The sequence below is a fragment of the Fundulus heteroclitus genome, chromosome 5 (genome assembly GCF_011125445.2).
Source record: "Fundulus heteroclitus isolate FHET01 chromosome 5, MU-UCD_Fhet_4.1, whole genome shotgun sequence".
NCBI lineage: Eukaryota > Metazoa > Chordata > Actinopteri > Cyprinodontiformes > Fundulidae > Fundulus > Fundulus heteroclitus.
This window is the reverse complement of record NC_046365.1, coordinates 40,513,601-40,532,299: the sequence shown is the minus strand read 5'-3', so window position 1 is coordinate 40,532,299 and position 18,699 is coordinate 40,513,601. Positions and strand designations below refer to the sequence as shown.

Genomic DNA, 18,699 nt, shown 5'->3' with positions numbered 1-18,699 from the left:
TAATGCTGAGATCAGATTATACATTTTAGGTGACTTCTGGGTGAAATGAAAGGCAGTGGGTTTTATTTAGGGACGTCAGGGTAAAGAGGGCCGAACTCAAATGCACGCCATTTGTCATTTCCTTCCCCTTCCTTCTTTGCAAGGCTCCATGCATGCTGGATTTTCTGCAGCAGGGTTTATTTTAACCGCCGCCTCCCTCCTGCAGGTGAACAGCGGAGCTTTGCAGCAGCTCAGGGAGAACCTGGCTCTGGCGAAGACCAAGAAGCCCCAGGAGCTGGGGGTGGATGGAGCCGTGCCGCCGGACGCCGCGGCCATTGAGAAAATCCGCCAGAAGTTCCTGAGCATGCGGAAGATGTACTCCCCTGACCAGAAGGTGTCGCTGCTGCTACGGATTTGCAAACTCATCTACACCATCATGCAGGATAACTCAGGTAAGCAGAGCCAGCATTCGCTGCTTCCTGCTGCTCGCTCCAGCCGACCTCTGTGACCTCTTTCACGCCGCTTGTCACCACAGGCAGGATGTACGGGGCCGATGACTTCCTGCCCATGCTGACCTACGTGGTGGCTCAGTGCGACATGCCGCAGCTGGACATGGAGGTCCAGTACATGATGGAGCTGCTGGACCCGACTCTGCTGCAAGGAGAAGGTAGGTCCGGTTGGTTTCCGCAGAGATCCGTTTTCATAAAATCACATTTTAAACCGACTAAAACAAGCATCTGTTATGTTCTCCTACTGCTGACATTGTTGAAAAGTTTGTCTATTTCAGTTATTCAATTAAAAAAAGGGAACTCATATGTAGCTCCATCACACGTAGTCGTGTATTGCAAGTTATTTTTGTTATTTTTGTATTTTTATGACTTATAGTTGATAAAAACCCATTTAATGAATCACATAAGTTCAGCAACAAAAAGGTCACTCCTAAAGAAGCTGGTTGCTTACAGACTGCAGAAAGTTTAGTGGAAGGAAAAAGTTTCTTAAATCTTAAATTACCTTAAGTATGGGAGAAAAAATGTTCACAGTCCTGAGAGGATTGTGAAGCAAAGGACGTTTGAGAGTTTAGGGGAGATTCACAAGATGTGGCTTTGTGTCTCTTTGTGTAATCAACACATTCAAGTGAGTTCAACCGTTTGACTCAATTTCTGATATAAATCAAAGTTTTCAATTGATTTCTAGTTTGAGATGCAGCTGTAGATCTACAGTTCTGTGGAAAGATCTCGAGTCAAAAGTTCTCCTGGCTCATTTTTCTAATCAGATCAAATCTTTCACGTTTTGGTTTTATCATGACAGAAAAAAACAAAATAGATTTTGGGGGTCTTCAAAAAATCCGAATCTGGCCCATCGAGGCAATTTATCCAGCCCTCAAGAGCCAAAAAATGCATATCATGTCATAAAGTAGAGGCATATATCCTTTTAAAGTGTATAAATTGGCTAAAACTGTGCCTCCTGTAGCGAATGTTGATTTTTTTATTTATTTTTTACTGTGCAGTAACAGCACAAGACATTGAAACAACCCAAAATGTCCAAAAATAGAAAAAGTGATCCAGGATGATGAGAGTTTATGGTTTAACTCACCCCAATATAATTTTTTTTTTTTTTACAGAAAAACTGTTTAAACTACTGTTACTGTGCATTTCTTATATTCATGTGTGACCTGGGATGAAATTCTGAAATTAAAAGTATCATCTACAGGTGCAACCGGCCCTTTTAATGACTTCATGATGCCAAAGTGTTCCAGCGTAGAAATGAGTTTGACTGTCAGCTGTAGAGGCTTTTAAACTGATCCTGTGCAGAGAAGCCTTCATCACCCTTTCAGCTCCCCTCACTATCCTCTGCAGGATGGATATTAGTTTCAGGTTCCTGGTAAAGGGACGTCACTCCGCTTGGTTTTTAAGGAACAAACTAGATTCTTGTTTTTTTGCTGAAATAGAAAAATCGTTATGAATGAGCAGCTGACAGACGTTTGAGCACACGGTGCATCCAGCCTGCATGTGAGTGAAGAGCGGCTTTCTGCTGAAATCAGCCAAACAACTCATCTCTGATTAGAAGTCATTTACAACATCACCGGTTTTCTTCAGAACCCAAACGCGTTTTGTTACTTTTTGTTTCACTGTTTGTGTTTAAGAGGCAGATTTGTATTTTGTTGACGCCGTCCCACGGAGCTGTTTCCAAAAAAAGCTGAAAACTCCTGATTGATTTAGTTTTACAGACAAAAGCTAATTTTTCCTCCATAATTGTACGAGTAGCTTTATTCTGACTTCTACTGCAGAATTAGATCTACTGGCTGGTTCTGTTTAACTCAGATCTGCAACACTTTCTGCTCTGGAAATATTGACCGCATTTATTTAGGGATAAAAACATGGAAATAACGTCGTTGACAAATTTAGATTTGAAATTGTACCTTAAAATGTTTTTGCTATACCAACAAACTAAAACCATTTTTTTAATTGACTTTCTGGGAAATCTGCACTAAATCTAAAACCATTTACAATAAAGATAGTTTGTGGTTCATAATCAGCTGCTTTCCTTCTGCTGAAAAACCCAATGGGCAGAAACTGCCCATCCAGAAACTTGGGCAAATTCTGTCCCAAAAAGAACGATTAAAATCCAAAACTAGTTCAGTCAAACATTAGAAGCAAGATTAAAACTTTAGTTGTTTTAAACTTTGATTCTAATGTTGCAGCTGCTTGGTATAAAGAGAAACATTTGGTTGTGAGAGAATCCTTCAACCACTGCAGATTAAGTTTAGCTGCAAAGCGAATTTTCTCCATTTAATTTTGCCTCATTTTAAATGATTTGTATTAGTTTAATCTTTGAGGACAAACAGAACAATAACTGACTGGACCTCTGCATTCAGCACATTTCAGCCTGAAGTTCTGTAAAGCGTTCCTCTGCAACCCGGAAACGCAGAGAAAAAAAAATACAATCTAACATCTCTTGTTTCCAATCCTGCCTCCATATTTCTGGATAATTCTGCCCAAAAGAGAAACATTTTTGATGCATTGAAAGATGAAACCAGATTCTAAATAAAGAACAGTTCACGGCTAAAATTTCCAAAATAAAAGAGTCTGCAGCCTTTAGCATGTCAGACACCATATGCTGCTTTTATTGACTTAAAAAACAAATGCAGCATTTTACATAAAAAAACTGGTCCTTGCTATTGAGACAATAAACATGGAGCAGCTTCACTGCACCTTTTCTCAGAAGCAGCGTTCTCTGCAGTCAGATCTTCTCTACTGGTGTTTTTATGGGTTTTAGCGATGCAAGAACAAAAGTGCATCACTTTCCACACCTTTACTCTCAATAAATACTTTTTATCATGTTCAAACTGCCCTAAAGGCTATTTTTTTCATTCAGAAAAGCTTCTGAATGTGCCGTTAAGTCTACGTTGGAGACCTTTCTGGATCCATTTAAGCTCACCGAGTTTTCCTGTGATTATTGGAGCAGATAATTGGTTCTGCAGAACGTGCTCTAGCGGGAAACTCTGAGGTGTGTGCAGAGGAAGGAAAATCCTGGTGTGTATGGTAGGAAATACCGTTCTGCGTTTGATTTGAATGGATTGGACCGGATTCACATGAGGAGGGACGGGCGGCGCCCTGCGCGTGTGAAATATTTTCCGACCTGTGCGGCACGTAGGTGAGGAGCTGCAGGTTGACGTCAGAAACAGTTTTTAAATGTGGCCTCTGGGAGAATAACTCCATAAGTTTCTGTTTCAAAGAAGGACACTTTGGGCTTTTATTTCATCGTTCCCCTACCAACTGGTTTCATTTCATGATAAATTATCCTGTAGAGCTGTGGGTTTCTTAATAGCTGGCGGCATCAGATTGCGCAACAAAAATATGAACCATACTTTCTCTGTAGAAAAAGACAACGGAGAAAGTCGGAGCGCTCCATGTTCTGGTCATCAACAACAAGATCCGTTATTTAAATGTTTCTGAGTAAATCTGATTTTTAAGGGGGAGATATTTGGACCTTCCACTGTGTCTCTTAAAAACTTTAGCTACAAATTATATTTTTATTATGGTATTTAAATATAATAATGATAATAAATGCAGGTTTTAGCAGTTTTTTCTTGGCATAATTGCTTTTAATTTTCACAACAGAATGATGCTGAAAGTGCCAGTAATATTTAATTTTAAATCAATATTTTTTTCATTATGTTGGAAACTATGATTTTGTTTTACATCATTATCCACGAATATCAACATCCAATCCATTCTCTTTTTTTAAACCTCAAAATAGACATAAAAGGGCGTTTCTTTAACAGTGACAACATATTTCCTACAGTAGATCTTTATCAAAAATTATAACTTGTCTTTTTTCAAAAGGCCAGGCAACATTTGGGCTTTGAATGAAACATTTGTTTAATTCAAGTGGACTGTAGGCAAAATGTCTCCTTAGACTGTAAAGGTTGCCGGTCCCTGAACTAGAGGAAGGGGGTTAATAGGAATGTAAGATAATCATTTCCAGGATATGCTGCTTTTGTCCTGACAGATTACACTAATGCAACATTTCCTACCTTGATAAGCCTGGACTATTTTTGGTATTATTTTACAGCCGTTTGTTTTTCTCCTACTTCCCTTTTCTGGGTCTTTAGCTGCATAAAAAAAAACAGTTTTTCCAACAAGTTGTACAACCTCTGTATAGATGCAATAGTGTACTTTGTTAACTGTGACTATTTATCCCCTGCAAACAGATTAGTAGATTAAACGTGACCTGATAATGATAGAAAGAAGCGAACAAAGACATGACTGACCTGTGCAAACAAACAAGTAATTATAAAAGCCAAACAGTGTTAGAAATAAACCAGGATCTATTTTTTTTTTTTTTTAGAAAACTAATCTTTGAACCTAAAGCTTTACTATGGCTGAACACGTATGAAGAAAGTGTAATTTCAGAGTTTCTTCAGCTCAGTCTCACGTCTTTGTGTTTATCCTTGTGCCTCCAGGCGGCTACTACCTGACCAGCGCTTATGGAGCCATGGCGCTCATCAAGAACTTCCAGGAGGAGCAGGCGGCCCAGGTTCTGAGCTCTGAGGCCAGGAACACCCTGCACCAGTGGCACCGCCGGCGCACGGCGCAGCGCTCTGTGCCGTCTGTGGACGACTTTCAGGTATCTCGCCTGACCTGAGCCCACCTTGAACATCCAGGCAGTGAGTCTAAGTTGTGCCAATTGAACCTGCATCGGAAAAGTGCATGAATGAAGCTGTGTTGTTACTCTACTAACACAGCACCGTGCGGGTCGGAGGGTGGACAGCGCCCCCTAGTGGAATAACAGCATGCATTCTTTAGTGTTTTTGTTTTGCTGCATGTGAGCTATGTCCGCATCCCGGCACAGATCAACAGTGGAAATCGCCTCCATTCCAAAACCAGCCTTGATGTGTGTTTGGGATCATTTTGCTGTTGGAACATCCATCTGTGCCCAATTTACAGGCATCAGACCAAAACGGTCCCCCCTCAGGTAGCATCTGAGGGACATCCTGGAACCCCTCAGGCTCCATGAACTAAAGAACTGCTGGGCAATCAGTGCGAATTTCCAAAGTGAAGTCACTTTTACATCAACGGCTCGAATATTGATTCCTTCAAGCTTGACTGAAACTTCCATCTGCCCACAGGCTAATGCCGGACAGTGTAGAAAAAAAGCACATCGATAAAATAGAAGTCATATTGGTTGGTATTGATATTTATCAAGAAATTCACAATTTTAGGTGCAGCCCTGGACATTTTATGGTGCACCTTAGCAACCTGTTTTTAGATAAAGACACACAAACACTGAATTCAAACTCAACCCTTTATTCAACCAACTTTTTACCAAAACTGCAGGTTTTAAAAAAAGAAAAAAGTGCTCCTGGAACTCTCTAAAGGGGGCGGAGCTTGGTTCCTGGGTCTGCGTTTGTGATTGGCTGGGAGGATGTCATGCAAAAGGAAGGAAAACTGTTATTCTATTGAACTTTTTATTGACCTTTTTTTTTTTCTATCGATTGATATATATTATTATTGAATTATCGTCCAGGCCTACCACAGGGACAATCTAAAGGTCTTCTGGGAAAAAGCTTTATGCTCAGACAAAACAAAGGTTTGATCTCTTTGGCCAAAAAAGACGAGAAGTGTGTTTGAAGGATTCAAAGTATTGCTTTCACACCTTGAAGCACTGTACCTCATGTTGGTGGTAGCATCATGCGGATGTTGGGCTGCCAGGAGGAGTGCGATAATGAAGCAGGACCACCTCCAAACCCTTCAAATCCACAGTTGGATGCTTGAGACATTAGCTTGTTCCACCGGCACAATGATCCCAAATACAGACCCAGCATCCATTTTCTCCTTCCGTGCTTCTTTGTGGAGGAATAACGAGAATTTCCCTCCACAGAACTTCCTCCGGGTCGCCCTGCAGGAGGTGGGCTCGGGCGTCACGGCTAAAACCCTGCAGGTGCAGCCGTACACCACGGCGGAGGAGGTCTGCTCCCTCTGCGCCTGCAAGTTCAAGATCCCCGACCCCGAGAACTACGCCCTGTTCCTGATCACCGAGGACACGAGCCAGCAGCTGGCCCCGGACACGCACCCCCAGCAGATCAAAGCGGAGCTGCACAGCCGGCCGCTCGAACACGTCTTCCACTTCGTCTACAGGAGGGTGGCCAACCTGAACCTCTGCAGCCCGGCTGACGTCGACAACGGGAACTGCCTGCAGGTGGAATAGGGCAGGACTGCCGTTGCGTCTTGTTGGGATATTTAGAAAGTTTATAAAGACAGATTTGAGGACGTCTGGTGTTTGTTTGGAGGGACTGGTCGATGCTTTAGGAAGAGGAATCTAGTTTAGGGTAGATTGTAGCGCGTGTGTTTGTACGAAGTTTGGAAACGCCGAGGCCTCCTGCTTAAATTTGGCTTTAACTGCTGTCCTGTCTCATATATGAACCGAACACTGTATGTTACTGAGAGCGGGCCCCAGGTTAAAACTTTGCTAAAATCTTTATTTAATAAGTGAAGCGGTCTTTTGTAAAAATGTGTTTTTATTGCTCCACAGCTGCAGGTCAATTGTGGATTATATTTCTGTGTAAAAAAAATATTTTTATATTCCTGTTAAGTGACAAAGATTCATATTCTGATGTAATGTTTGTTTACTGGACTTATTTATGCCAGTTATTTCTCAAATGTTGTTGTGAAACAACAATATTTCAGTTGTCTGTAGTGAGAAGCTCAAATGTGATTCTGGAAATTAAAAACTTTCTGAACAAAACAACCTCCAGAGTCAAGGACAATGTTCAATGTGTGAAGCTGTTCTGTCCTGCATTTTTACTCTGATTCCACAGTGGAAATAAAATCCAACTTGTTTCTTTTACCTTTTAAAACCACCAAAAATCTGAGAAATTATGTATTGAACCAAAACTACAAAAGCATTAACAAAAAAGTATAATAATAATAATTATTATACACCTAGTAACATGACAAAAAATAACAAACCAACTACAAATATCAAAACTAAACAGATTTTTTATTTTTTATTTATATCATAATAGTTTTTGACAAGAGAGCCATGAAATTTCTTTTAATCACATTTTTAAATCTATCTATCTATCTATCTATCTATCTATCTATCTATCTATATATATATATATATATATGGGGTACATATATATATTTAATTATCACACCTGATGCAGGTGTGATCTTGGTGGAAAAAAAAGAATCTTACAAACAACGAAGGCGGATTTTCAGTAGTAGAATATCTTTCAGCAAACTGCTCCTCAGTCACATGCTTGTTGGAGCCATCGACGAGCCTCTGGTACTGATGATGAGATGGATTTTAATGACTTACCGGTAATAACTTTTAATGATGGAAAACAATTGTATTCAAACTGTCAACGTCTTTTAACATTACAGAAGGTGGTGAACTGAAAAAGGGGCGGAAAGTTTGACAGAAAGTAAAACTATTATTCATAAGTAGCCTGTGCAGGTATGTGTGTTGGGTTTTATTTCCCAGTATGTATAATATTTGAAAAACAAAACAAAGAAATTTTGGGTTTTACTTCCCAACAGGAACTATAATAGGCCCGTTTTCGGAGGAGAGATTATTTCAGGGTTCTGTGACTCCAGGTTCAGGTGACGATCCATCCTGGCATGCCTGCCTACCCGATCAAGAGCTTCATGTTTTACGAAAGCGTATCGATGTGTGTTAATTTTCCTGCCTAAACGACGTATGTCTTATGGAACAAATTAATAATTATTAATACAATTAATGTTAACAAATTAATAAAAGATAATTAATGCCACAAAACAATTTCTGAAATTAATATAAAGTCACAGGCAGAAACATCAGAAAATTTCTGGTATTTTATGGTCTTGAATGCCACACCTGGGGTTATTTAAGTGTTTTTCATGTCTAACATTGAGATGAATAAATTCAAGACTCCTTTATACCTTTGAAGATGATGGGGTTGGATTGTGAACTGTTATCCTGCCACTACATTAACAGACTAGTCTTGAAATGACATCAATGATGACATTTACCGTTAACCAAACATGAGGGCTTCATAATAAAATCACACAAACCAAACAAATCAAAATAACATGATTACTCAAAGGATATGAAAATGACCAAAAGGATCCTAAATAAACGTAATCATGAAAACTAAAGGCTTGTTTAAAAGAATCAACTCAGAACGTTTGAAAGACGAGGATGTTCCAATGATGACTCCATAAATCAAACAAACGTCTCCAAAATGTTTCCTGTTTCAAAAATCTTGTGTTGTCAGGTTCATTTAAATAGAAGGAAAAAAAATAGAGTTTGAAAAGTCTACAGAATGAAAGGATGCAGTCCCAGATCATAAAAAAGAGGCTGCACATGTTTGAAAAGCGCCAGGATGCAACCAGAAGGAAGGGAGCCATTACAAATAATAAGTATAATAATAATATCTTTATTTGTCATTGCAACTTTACATTCCAGTGAAATGTGTCCTCTGCATATTTTCATCCCCTTTAGGACGCAGAGGCTGCCACTGTGCAGCGCCTGGGGAGCATTCAGTTTAAAAAGGACCTCAGGCGATGCATTGGGATATTTATTATAATATTTGGACACTTTAACAGTTTGCTTAATCCAAAGGTGGCTTTATATAATGGAGGATAAATATACATGGAAATAATGGGTAAGTCAATAAGCCTTATGCTAGCCAGTGTTCATTTTTTTTTTTTTTTATTTTTTTTTTTTTTGTGACATTCCATTTGCCAGGGAAAACGAAATATAGGAGCTGGGATTGGGGTAAACCCAAGTAAAAAATGTTCCAGTTAAATTGAGGTTCCAAAATAAAATAACTAAAAAAGGTTAGGAAACCTAAAGGGCTATGGCGACGGCCAGGAAAGCTGTTGTTTTGTTTGTGGTACATCTAATAAATATCATTTAATTCTTTTAATTCTCTATTTAATTCCACATGCAAACACCACTTTTAATCTGTTCGGTTCAGAGTTGCAGCCGCTACATGTAACATTGATTTTAGATGCACTCTTAGAACTGTGTTATGTCAAATAAACGCAAGAAAAGCCTTTTTATTTATTTATTTATTTATTTATTTTTTTGTCCAGATAGTACAGGCCTCCTAAATGTGACAACAGTACCCCCTGCTGTTTTGGTTATTACCTGCGTTCAAGATGAATACAATTAATAAACTCAAATTTTAATGTAGCAGAAGTTTATCTTTAATATTAATGGCTTGATATTAATTCTGCCACATGAGGTTAATAGCTAGTTCAAAATTTACTGCATTTATATAGTTAAAAACGTTTGACAAGGTCGAGAAACTATAGTTGTTTCAAACCACTGCTTTGTATATATATATATATATATATATATATATATATATATATATATATATATATATATATATATATATATATATATATATATATATATATATATATACTGAATCTCTGTTCAGAGGAGGCGAATCTGCAGTTTAGAGATAACGGAGAAGAACGTGAACCGCGTTATTTCCGTGAGACAAAACGGTATAAATATTTTGAAAAAAAAAATGCAGAAAAAGTTGTAGATCAAAGATAGTAGCTTCGTCATTAAAGTTGTTTGTCTTTTAAATGTCATGTTTGATCGATTTATTTTTAAACGCCATAAAATAAAAATAGGCAGTTTTTGTGGCCACCACCAGTCAATTGGCATTCATCGATCTATACTGTCTCCGGATGTGACGGAGAAACGCATGAGTGAGGGACTTCTGTCTTATCCTGATGTTATGGAGATCTAACTGCCGGGGACCTAGGGCTTCTCCGGGGCTCCCTTCGCTCTGCCTGTCGGTAAGTGAGAAGCTAACTGCTACACCTCCTGTCCTAAAAACGTGTCGGGGCTTCTGTGATACATGTAAGTTTATGGGTTGCTTTATTTTATTATTTTTTATTTGTCCTGTTCCGACATTAATTACTGTAATATGATTAAGACATTTGTGACGTTCAGCTAGCCGCTATCGGTACTAAAGGTAGTTTTAAAGTGAAACAAAGTGATTTCACTGACGCAACATTGACTGAAGTTGATTTTTACAGCATGCTGAAACCGGGTTAAAAGTAAAAATTGTATTTTAATAAAAACACCGTCTCAATAAAAGCCGTTCTTTAATTTGATCTGCTGGATCTGGTTATGGCTACACGCATGCCTGTTCAATAAATAAATCCAATCCAATACTATATGATTTAGTGTATCATAAACGTTTTTAACAAACAAAAATTCTGTCAGAGATCAAAGTCCTAACTGTGTTATGAAGGTTTTAATTGCATTGCATCTCTTTATGCTACATTACTCACGCCTCCTCAATTACACATTACTTTCAGTTTCATGGGATATTATTATAAATCCCAGATGTTTCATAGCTGACTCACATGCTTGAAGTAAAGTTGTCATAAATATAGACTTTTTCACACTACCAAAAATACATTTATGAGAGCAGAGTAGTACATAGATTTTTTTTTTTTTTTACCCATATCCAGTTTTAGAGAATTAGGATTTAAAATATTCAAATCTAACCTCTTTTTCTTAATCTTCCTGCTTCCATGGGATTTAGGAGGGAGGAGGGCAGCCAGGTGCTGGTGTAAATAAATAGGTTTAATTATGTGATCATCACCAGTTTGAGTGGCGGAATAAAAGCAGGATTTTTGGTAGGTGTGTTGTAACACAATGCCAGAACAAAAAAAGATGGACGGTTGAAGGGTGAAGGCTCTTTTCTCTAAAAAGAAACAAGACCTGTGGTTGTTAATGTGCATCTGGAGGAACTGGATGAGCCCAAAGTAGAAACATTTGGCCATGATGGACGGCACCATGTTCAGGAAACAAAACCCAACAGAGTCATTCAGCACAAACGCCTCATCAGAACTGTGACGCACGGAGGTGGAAGGCTGAAGAATCGGGCTTGTTGTGCAGCCACATGGCACCTTGTAGTCACTGGGTCATTAATTAACCACCGCTGTTAATTAAAAAATATCGCTTACACAAATGCATATAAAGTTGATATTGTTCAGGGTTGGTTAACTTTTAGACGCTCTCCTGGTTCAATAAGAAGTCTCTGCACAGCTCGATTGCACTGAGGAGGTAAATCAGCCGTTAATTCAGCTGAATAGCAGGGAGAGATAAAAAAAACATGTAATGATGATTTATAAATGTTATCATAGTTATGAAGTTTAAACTCTAGTATCCGTTACTCTCTCCAGAGAGCTCCTAATGGCCTTCTTTATTTGTGTTTATACTGTGACTAATGTTATCAGCAACGGCCCGGACGACATCCTTTTCACGATTTAAAAACTTTTAAATGTTTTAAAAAGAGGTCTGGTACTTAAGGACGTCTAGGTTTATCTTGTTCTTTAAAGCGAGTTTGTCGATGAGCCGTTTGTTTTAAACGAGAAGACCTGGAGCCTATAGCCGCTGCACTCGGTTTTTATTTTATTTACAGCGATCTGCCAGGAAGACAGGTTGTTTTCTGCTTTCCTACCGAATGTTTCTGCTCAGGAAATGAACCATAAAACTGGAAACACTTAAACATCCTGGTTTAAAAAAAAAAAAAAAAAAAAAAAAAAAAAGCCCAACCCAAAATGTGGCAGAGCTCCATGTTTAATACAAACCGCCTGTGTGGCCCGATGTTTAGCTGTGCAATAACTAATAACGCCTAATTGACATTTCTGTGCTCAGATGTTCAGTCGTTCCTTTTGTTGTTGCTCTTTTTATTATGTCTTCACCTCTGGAGCTGTTTAATTCAGATCCGTTCCTGCTTTGATCCCTGATTTGATCCACTCCAGCTCTTTGGTGTTTTAAATTTCCTCGGTTTTCATCTTCAGCCAGCTTTTGTTTTTCTGTGCCTTCCTGTAATATATCTGAGTCGTTTTCTCCTCCACGCTGCAGCATTGTAAAAAAAAAAAAAAAAAAAAAAAACTCTTCCCTTTTTTTTCCAGCTGGAAATCTTTTGTTGAGTCTATTATTTCATGAAGGAGCCTTTATCCTCGGACTCAAACCGATCTGCAGCTTTGAAATACAGTAAAAAATAAATATTTGGGTCTTTTAGGAAACTTGGGGTAATAGGAGTAATTCTACCGGAGCTTAGTATCGCATGTTGGTGTGTATGAGGGTTGTCAAAATAATATATATCTTGATATAATCAACATTTCTAAAGAAATCTGTTATTCAGAGATATTAATTTGTGTATAAATTGACACAAACCGACCCGTTAACGACTCAGCTTCTCTGCAGACGCTCGTCTCAACAGTTCAGACAGAAAAATACGTGAGGAAAGTGTTATTAGGAGGATCTTTCCCTGTGAGGCTGACAGACGGGGAAAAAAATCAAATGCCTAGCGATTAGGGGTGGGTATTGCCAAAGAAGTCACGATTCGATTCGAATCACGATACTTGAATTATTGCAATGTATCGCGATGCATTGCAATATTTTCACTGAACGCTGTTAGAAAAAAATACAGCCATTACCAGTGGCTGACTGGCTGTGTGTGATCTGGATAGTGTCTTCAATTGATACGTAACTGAAAGCAACTGAATTCATACATAGCTGTATTTATTGAAACTACTTTTGGGGGTATTTCCTTGAAAACGATTACTGTTACTGGACACAAATATTACTATTACTGGAGTGGACACACTGACAAAAAGTGCCTAGGATATATAAAACTTAAAATAACAAAATAAGGATAATTTTGGCTGATGTTCGCCAACCATTTATGCAATTTTATTTATTATTTTTTTTTAATTAATAATTGATACTTGGCGTCAAGAATCGATGCAGTAGATCGCGAAAATTGGAATCGCAATGCATCGTCATGACGATTATTTTGCACACCCCTACTAACGATGCTACGTGCTAAGCTAACGCTCCAACGTCAAACACAAACCCGCTCCAAAATGGGTCTGGCAAGTTATTTCAATTTAAAATGATCCTTTATTTGTTCACCAGTGGTAGCATTTATCTGTTGCAACGAGGATTTTCTCAGTATCTGTATCAAGTTTTAACATTTTAGCAATGGGGGACAACCTTAGTTTGCACAAAATGCCCCAAAAACGTGTTGTTGTCGCCCTGCAGAACCGCCCGGGGTCCGGTAAGTGTCAGCTTCCTGTTTAGGCGCCGTGCATTCAGACGCTCTGTGTACATCAGAAGATGCTTTGTTGTTTTAATGCAATGTAAAAAGATGTGCAACTAAGTTGTTTTGATGGCAAAACAGCAGATTGCAGCCAGAAGCAAATAAAACATTTTTTCCCCAGTAGCTGCGTGAAACATCCATCATCCTTATCGCAACATTCACCAATATTATCACGTTATCCTGTTATTAGGCAACCCTAATTACATACCGTCACACAGCTTTATGTTCCAGTTTTCAGCTATATTGCGTTAAGAGCGGTTCTGTAAGACCGACCAGTAATATGGAAATTACAGCGTTCTGTTTTTGTTGAGACTACGTGAAATCAGTGGACGTAACCCTGTGGTCGTTTCGGGGAGAAACGGTTCTAAAATGCTCACTTCGGAGCTCAAATATTCATTTTTTGCGGCTGTTTGTACACAGCTAGAGTCACTAAAGTTCATTCTGTCACATTAACTGGAATAAAGCGACCTGACTGAGCGCAGCTGTTGACTACGATTTAAAACACTTTTTTCCCCCTTCTTCAAGCACTTTCAGCCCTCCGGCCTGCAGAAAGCATCTTGTTTCACAGACACCTCTGCTTGTCTGTTGGTTCTGTTTCCTTTTAAGGTTTTCGTCTCGCTACCTGATCAAGATGTCGGGTGCCAATCCTTTGTTGAGGCTGGAGCAGCGAGCAGCCGAGGCAGACAAGCTCATCGAGTACCTGAAACAGCAAGTCCAGCTGCTGAAGGAGAAAACCTGTAAGACATGTTATTTTTTATTTTATTTTTTAAATTTTATTTATTTTCACAGATCAAAATAGAAACTCAGAATACATCAATAGAATAAAAAATAAAAATGTGATGGAGTGTGACAGAAACCCCTTAGGGCTCATACCAAAGGCCACACCCCTAAACCAACAAAACATCAGGCAGCTCACATTATGAAAGTCCTTTAATTCAAGAGAGAAAACAGAATAGACATGTACAGTAACATTATTTTTACATTTTAGCTTTCAGATTTCAGGGAGTCAGTATTTGTAAAATCATACATCACTGTCTTTTTTGGATAACAGTGTTTTTTTCAAAGACTTTCTACCATTTATTTCTGAAGATTCCAAATATTTTCCATATTCATTCCATAATTTTGCACCACGATGCCGAAAAGAAAATTGCACTTGAGTTTTAATACTTAACGATAAATGAAAAGACAAAGCTTGTCTAGTAGTATAAGAATGCACTAGGCAGTTCTTAACAAAATAATTCTTGAAAGTATCAGGAGACTGACCTTGTTTTATCATAAAAACAAAAGGTACATGTTTGATAAATATTAATTTCAAAAATATTCAACAGCTGTAATTTGGAAAAAAACACGTTCCAAGCCGTCCTGTTCTCCATTAAAGCAGCGCTGATATGATCGCTTCCTGCGTTCAGAAAAAAAATCCACAATGTCTTTATTTGCTCTCACTGACACGTTTATTAAAGCCGCACCGTTTGCTCAGTATGTGCAGAACCGCGGTTCTGCTTGGATTTCCCCGTCCTAAACGGGTCCGCAAAGACATGTAGCAATATGCTGATGACGTGTTGGTATTTATGGCTAAAGCGCAGGCTTAGCTCGTTCCTAACTGCTTGGTGACACGCAGGATTACGTCTTGTCGTTGCAGCCGTCCAGGCCAGCGTGAGAGAGGAGAAGAGGCTGGCGGTGGAGAACGCCAAACTGAAGAACGACATCGAGGAGCTGAAAAAACAGCTGCTGGAGAAAGAAAAAAAGAGAGGGGGTGCGTAAACTTTTGTTCCCCCCCTCCCAGTTATCCACACACACAGAGACTTCTAGGTTTTCTGTGGCGAGCTTCAGTTTCATGGCAGCCTGCACGGTCTGATGAGGACAACATGCACATCAGTAATTGTGCGTCCAACGTACGTCGATCTTTTTCCAGGAAGGATTTGCAAGAATGAAATCGGTCTGGAAGAAATAAGTAATTTAATTAGGTAAAAAAGTGGAAATCTTCAGAAAAGTGTTCCAGTGCGCTGGAGACAAAGTTTTTCCACTCGCTACGCGTAACGGTGATGTTTGCTTCTGATTGCTCAGCTTAATCAAACAGAGATAAATACTGTCAGGGCTTCTCTGATTTGGTTTAAAGTTTAAAAGACAAACTGTGTAGCGCGGCATTAATGCCCTGCAGAGAAGAGACGCAGGCCGCTTATCCACTTCACTACATCATCTCAGATTCCAGAGCACAGGGAGTAGAACTTTATTAAGCTAGTGTATATATATAGCTTTATATCTGTAGTCTGAGTGGAATATCAAGTGACTGGAGCGTTTATTTAGAGTTAAGTTTCTCAGAGAGCTAGATTTACCTGCAGGGCGATCTATAGGTTATATGACTCCAGCCGCCCATATGAAACAAATAATACTACTGTCAGAATGACGGCTGCCACGTTTCCTAAAAGGGAAAGAGGGATGAGTTCTTTGCAGACATTAGGAAGTTCCTACAGTTTGTCATGAGGATTAATTTATTGCTCCATCTACGTTCCAGTCGTCACCAACAGTGCCTGGAAAAAGGGTCTTTAACCCTTATTCTCATTTTGCCACATCACAACCATAAAGTTAAATATCCTTCTGCCGTGCATTGGTAACATGTTCTGTTAGATTAAATCCAGTTTAACCTATTGTCTTTAATTAGCCACATAATTAGTAAATCAGTTATTCCTCCGTGTGTAATTTAATTTCAGTATAAACGCAGCTGTTTTGTTTCTGGCCTCAGAGGTTTTTCAGAGAACATGGGAGAACATTCAGCATCATGGAGATGTCAGGGAGAAAGTTCTGGTCCGGTTTGAAGCCGAGTCAGGTTCTACAATAATAGTCCAAGCTTCAAACATCTTCCAGACCGCTGGTCGATCCATCATCTGGATAAACTAGGGTTGTCAAAATGAATCAAAATATCATTATTATCGATAACAGAAAAACAAATTATTCAAAGACACTAATTTGCGTTAGAACTCGATAAAAACTGGCCCGTTAAAGTTTGCCTAAATAGCCTCGCTCTACATCACAGACACTGAGCCTCTTCCTGCAGCCGCTAACCTGAGCGAAGCAATGAGCCGCTGGAAGTTTGAAACTCCGCTTAAACAGTGAGGAGATCCAGAAAAAAGAAACCTGACAGGGCAAACAAAAGGTCCAGAGGTAATTTCCATAAAAGATTAAATGCTGAAGAAAGCTTTATGCCAGCTAGGCCACACTTACGCTGACAATCAGAGCAGAACAAGTGGGAGCCCATAGCTGCTGTCGTCGATCACTGAAGAGAAAATGATGAAAAAAGACCAGATTTTTACAGTTTACACTGTAAAAAATTTGTTTAGTGTGCGCCAGACAGATCTATGTTTCATGGAGAGCGTTAATAAGAGACAGTAGCTCTGGAGGAGCTGCAGAGATCCACAGCTCAGGTGGAAGGAGCTGTTAACAGGACAACTGTTAGCCATGCAGTGTAAAAAAAAACTGAGAGGAAGGAGAAGAAGCCAGTTTTGACAGGAAGCCCTCCATAAAACCAGAATGAAGCTTTTTACCCTCCATAGAACACAAGACGTGTTCTATAGAGGAGAAGCCAACATCACCTTGAAGACACCAACCCACTGTGAGACATGGGAGTGGCAGCATCAGGCTGTTGTTATTTAAAGGACAGGGAAACTGGTCAGAGTTGAATTAATGTCCCTTCTATAAAATCGTATATTTCTGTCATTTCGCTGCTTCAGACATTTTGCTGCCCTTCTCTTCCCAATCACCAGCTCGTCGTTTGTTTAACCCACCTCATAGTCATGAGTGCAGTCTTTACCGCTTATTTTTGTTAGTCAGAAAAAACGGATTTGCTCCTTTCTTGTCATATTGCTTCCCCTAGTCCTGAAATTATAATTTAAATGTACCCACTGACAGGGAAACGTATTGTTATAGTGCATTTTCTTTCATTTCTTAAACTCCTTTTGGACAAGTATGTCTTAACATCCACCAGGGGGCGCTGCAGCATGCCTGTGCTCCAAATTCTCAGCCTCACTCCAGCTGCTGTTTGTAGTAGAAGACAAGAGTTTAGATCCTTCAGATTAAGGCATGAAATGAAACATTTAACATCAACTCCAGTTCAGGTTCCAACTAAACATCCCCTGTATATTTATTTTTAAATATCCAGGATTTCTAGTATATCTCGGGTTGTTTATTTAGGTTAGTTTTTATGTTTAGCAGCAAAACAATGTGCGTGTCTATCAGTAAAATCTTGCACGCTCTCTGCATGAAAATAGGCTGTGATTTAAAAAAACACAACAATCCAAAGCCTGTGTGCCCAACAGGCGGGTCAGCGCTGCACCTTCAAACTCAGCTCACCAACTTGATTCAAAGTTTGCAGCAAAGAGGAAACTCGTCATTAAACAGAAATGAACGAATTAATTAATGACTTTATTGTCATTAATAGATAGCTACAACATAATTAGGAATGAGCTGCTGCTCTATGGCGTGTTATTCACACTATGCTTACAGATTAAATTATTATTATTACAAATGATTGTTATTAAATAAAATGATCGTTAAATGCAATTAAAAATAAATATTAATTGACAAGAAAAAGTCTGTAGACTGATTCAAGTACCTTTTATGTGTATATACAGAACAATTTGCCTGAATCTGGAGGTGTTTATACCTCCTGCCTGATGGGAGGAGCTGAACCGACGGTGGCCACTTCTGTCCTTTAAAATGTTCTTAGCTCTGCTGAGGTGGCCTCTAGATTAACAGAGGGAGCTTTTTTTGTGTGTTGTGTGAATCACATGCTGCTGAAGGACGCCTTCTTCTTCAGGTTGTTACTGACTGCAGTGGTATTAGTAGTCCAGGGCAGATCGCCAGAGCTTTAGACCCCCAGGTACTTGAAGTCCTGGATCCTCATCACACCGACAGCATTTACCAACAGAGGAACCGTTTCCAGCTGCTGCTTCCCCCAGAAGTCCAGGATCAGCTCCTTTATCTTCATGGTGTTCAGTTGGAAGTTATCTGTCCTGCACAATGCTGACAGTTTCTTACTCTCCACCTTGAGATGAGACTGGATGATGGTGTAGGATGGGTGAGCAGGA

The 18,699-nt window shown here is 39.2% G+C and overlaps 2 protein-coding genes across 7 annotated transcripts in view; both read left to right on the top strand.

Moving 5' to 3' along the window:
• The window catches only part of LOC105917820 (ras and Rab interactor 2), a 54,695-nt gene extending 47,464 nt beyond the window's left edge, over window positions 1-7,231 (top strand). For 3 of the 5 annotated variants that reach the window (XM_012852736.3, XM_036137599.1, XM_021310722.2), the window contains 4 exons: window positions 206-431; window positions 515-646; window positions 4,946-5,109; window positions 6,364-7,231. In XM_012852736.3, coding sequence (XP_012708190.2) covers window positions 206-431; window positions 515-646; window positions 4,946-5,109; window positions 6,364-6,690 — 849 coding nt within the window. In that variant the 3' untranslated portion in view covers window positions 6,691-7,231. Of the gene's footprint in view, window positions 1-205; window positions 432-514; window positions 647-4,945; window positions 5,150-6,363 lie in introns of all 5 variants that reach the window. The other 2 variants (XM_036137598.1, XM_021310721.2) reach the window with 2 other exon arrangements.
• Window positions 7,232-10,177: 2,946 nt separating this feature from the next.
• aimp1a (aminoacyl tRNA synthetase complex interacting multifunctional protein 1a) overlaps window positions 10,178-18,699 on the top strand; it is a 21,779-nt gene continuing 13,257 nt past the window's right edge. The window contains exons 1-3 of one of the 2 annotated variants that reach the window (XM_036137597.1): window positions 10,178-10,289; window positions 14,225-14,355; window positions 15,258-15,371. In XM_036137597.1, the coding sequence (XP_035993490.1) occupies window positions 14,250-14,355; window positions 15,258-15,371 (220 nt within the window). In that variant the 5' untranslated portion in view covers window positions 10,178-10,289; window positions 14,225-14,249. Of the gene's footprint in view, window positions 10,354-14,224; window positions 14,356-15,257; window positions 15,372-18,699 lie in introns of both variants that reach the window. The other variant, XM_036137596.1, reaches the window with a different exon arrangement.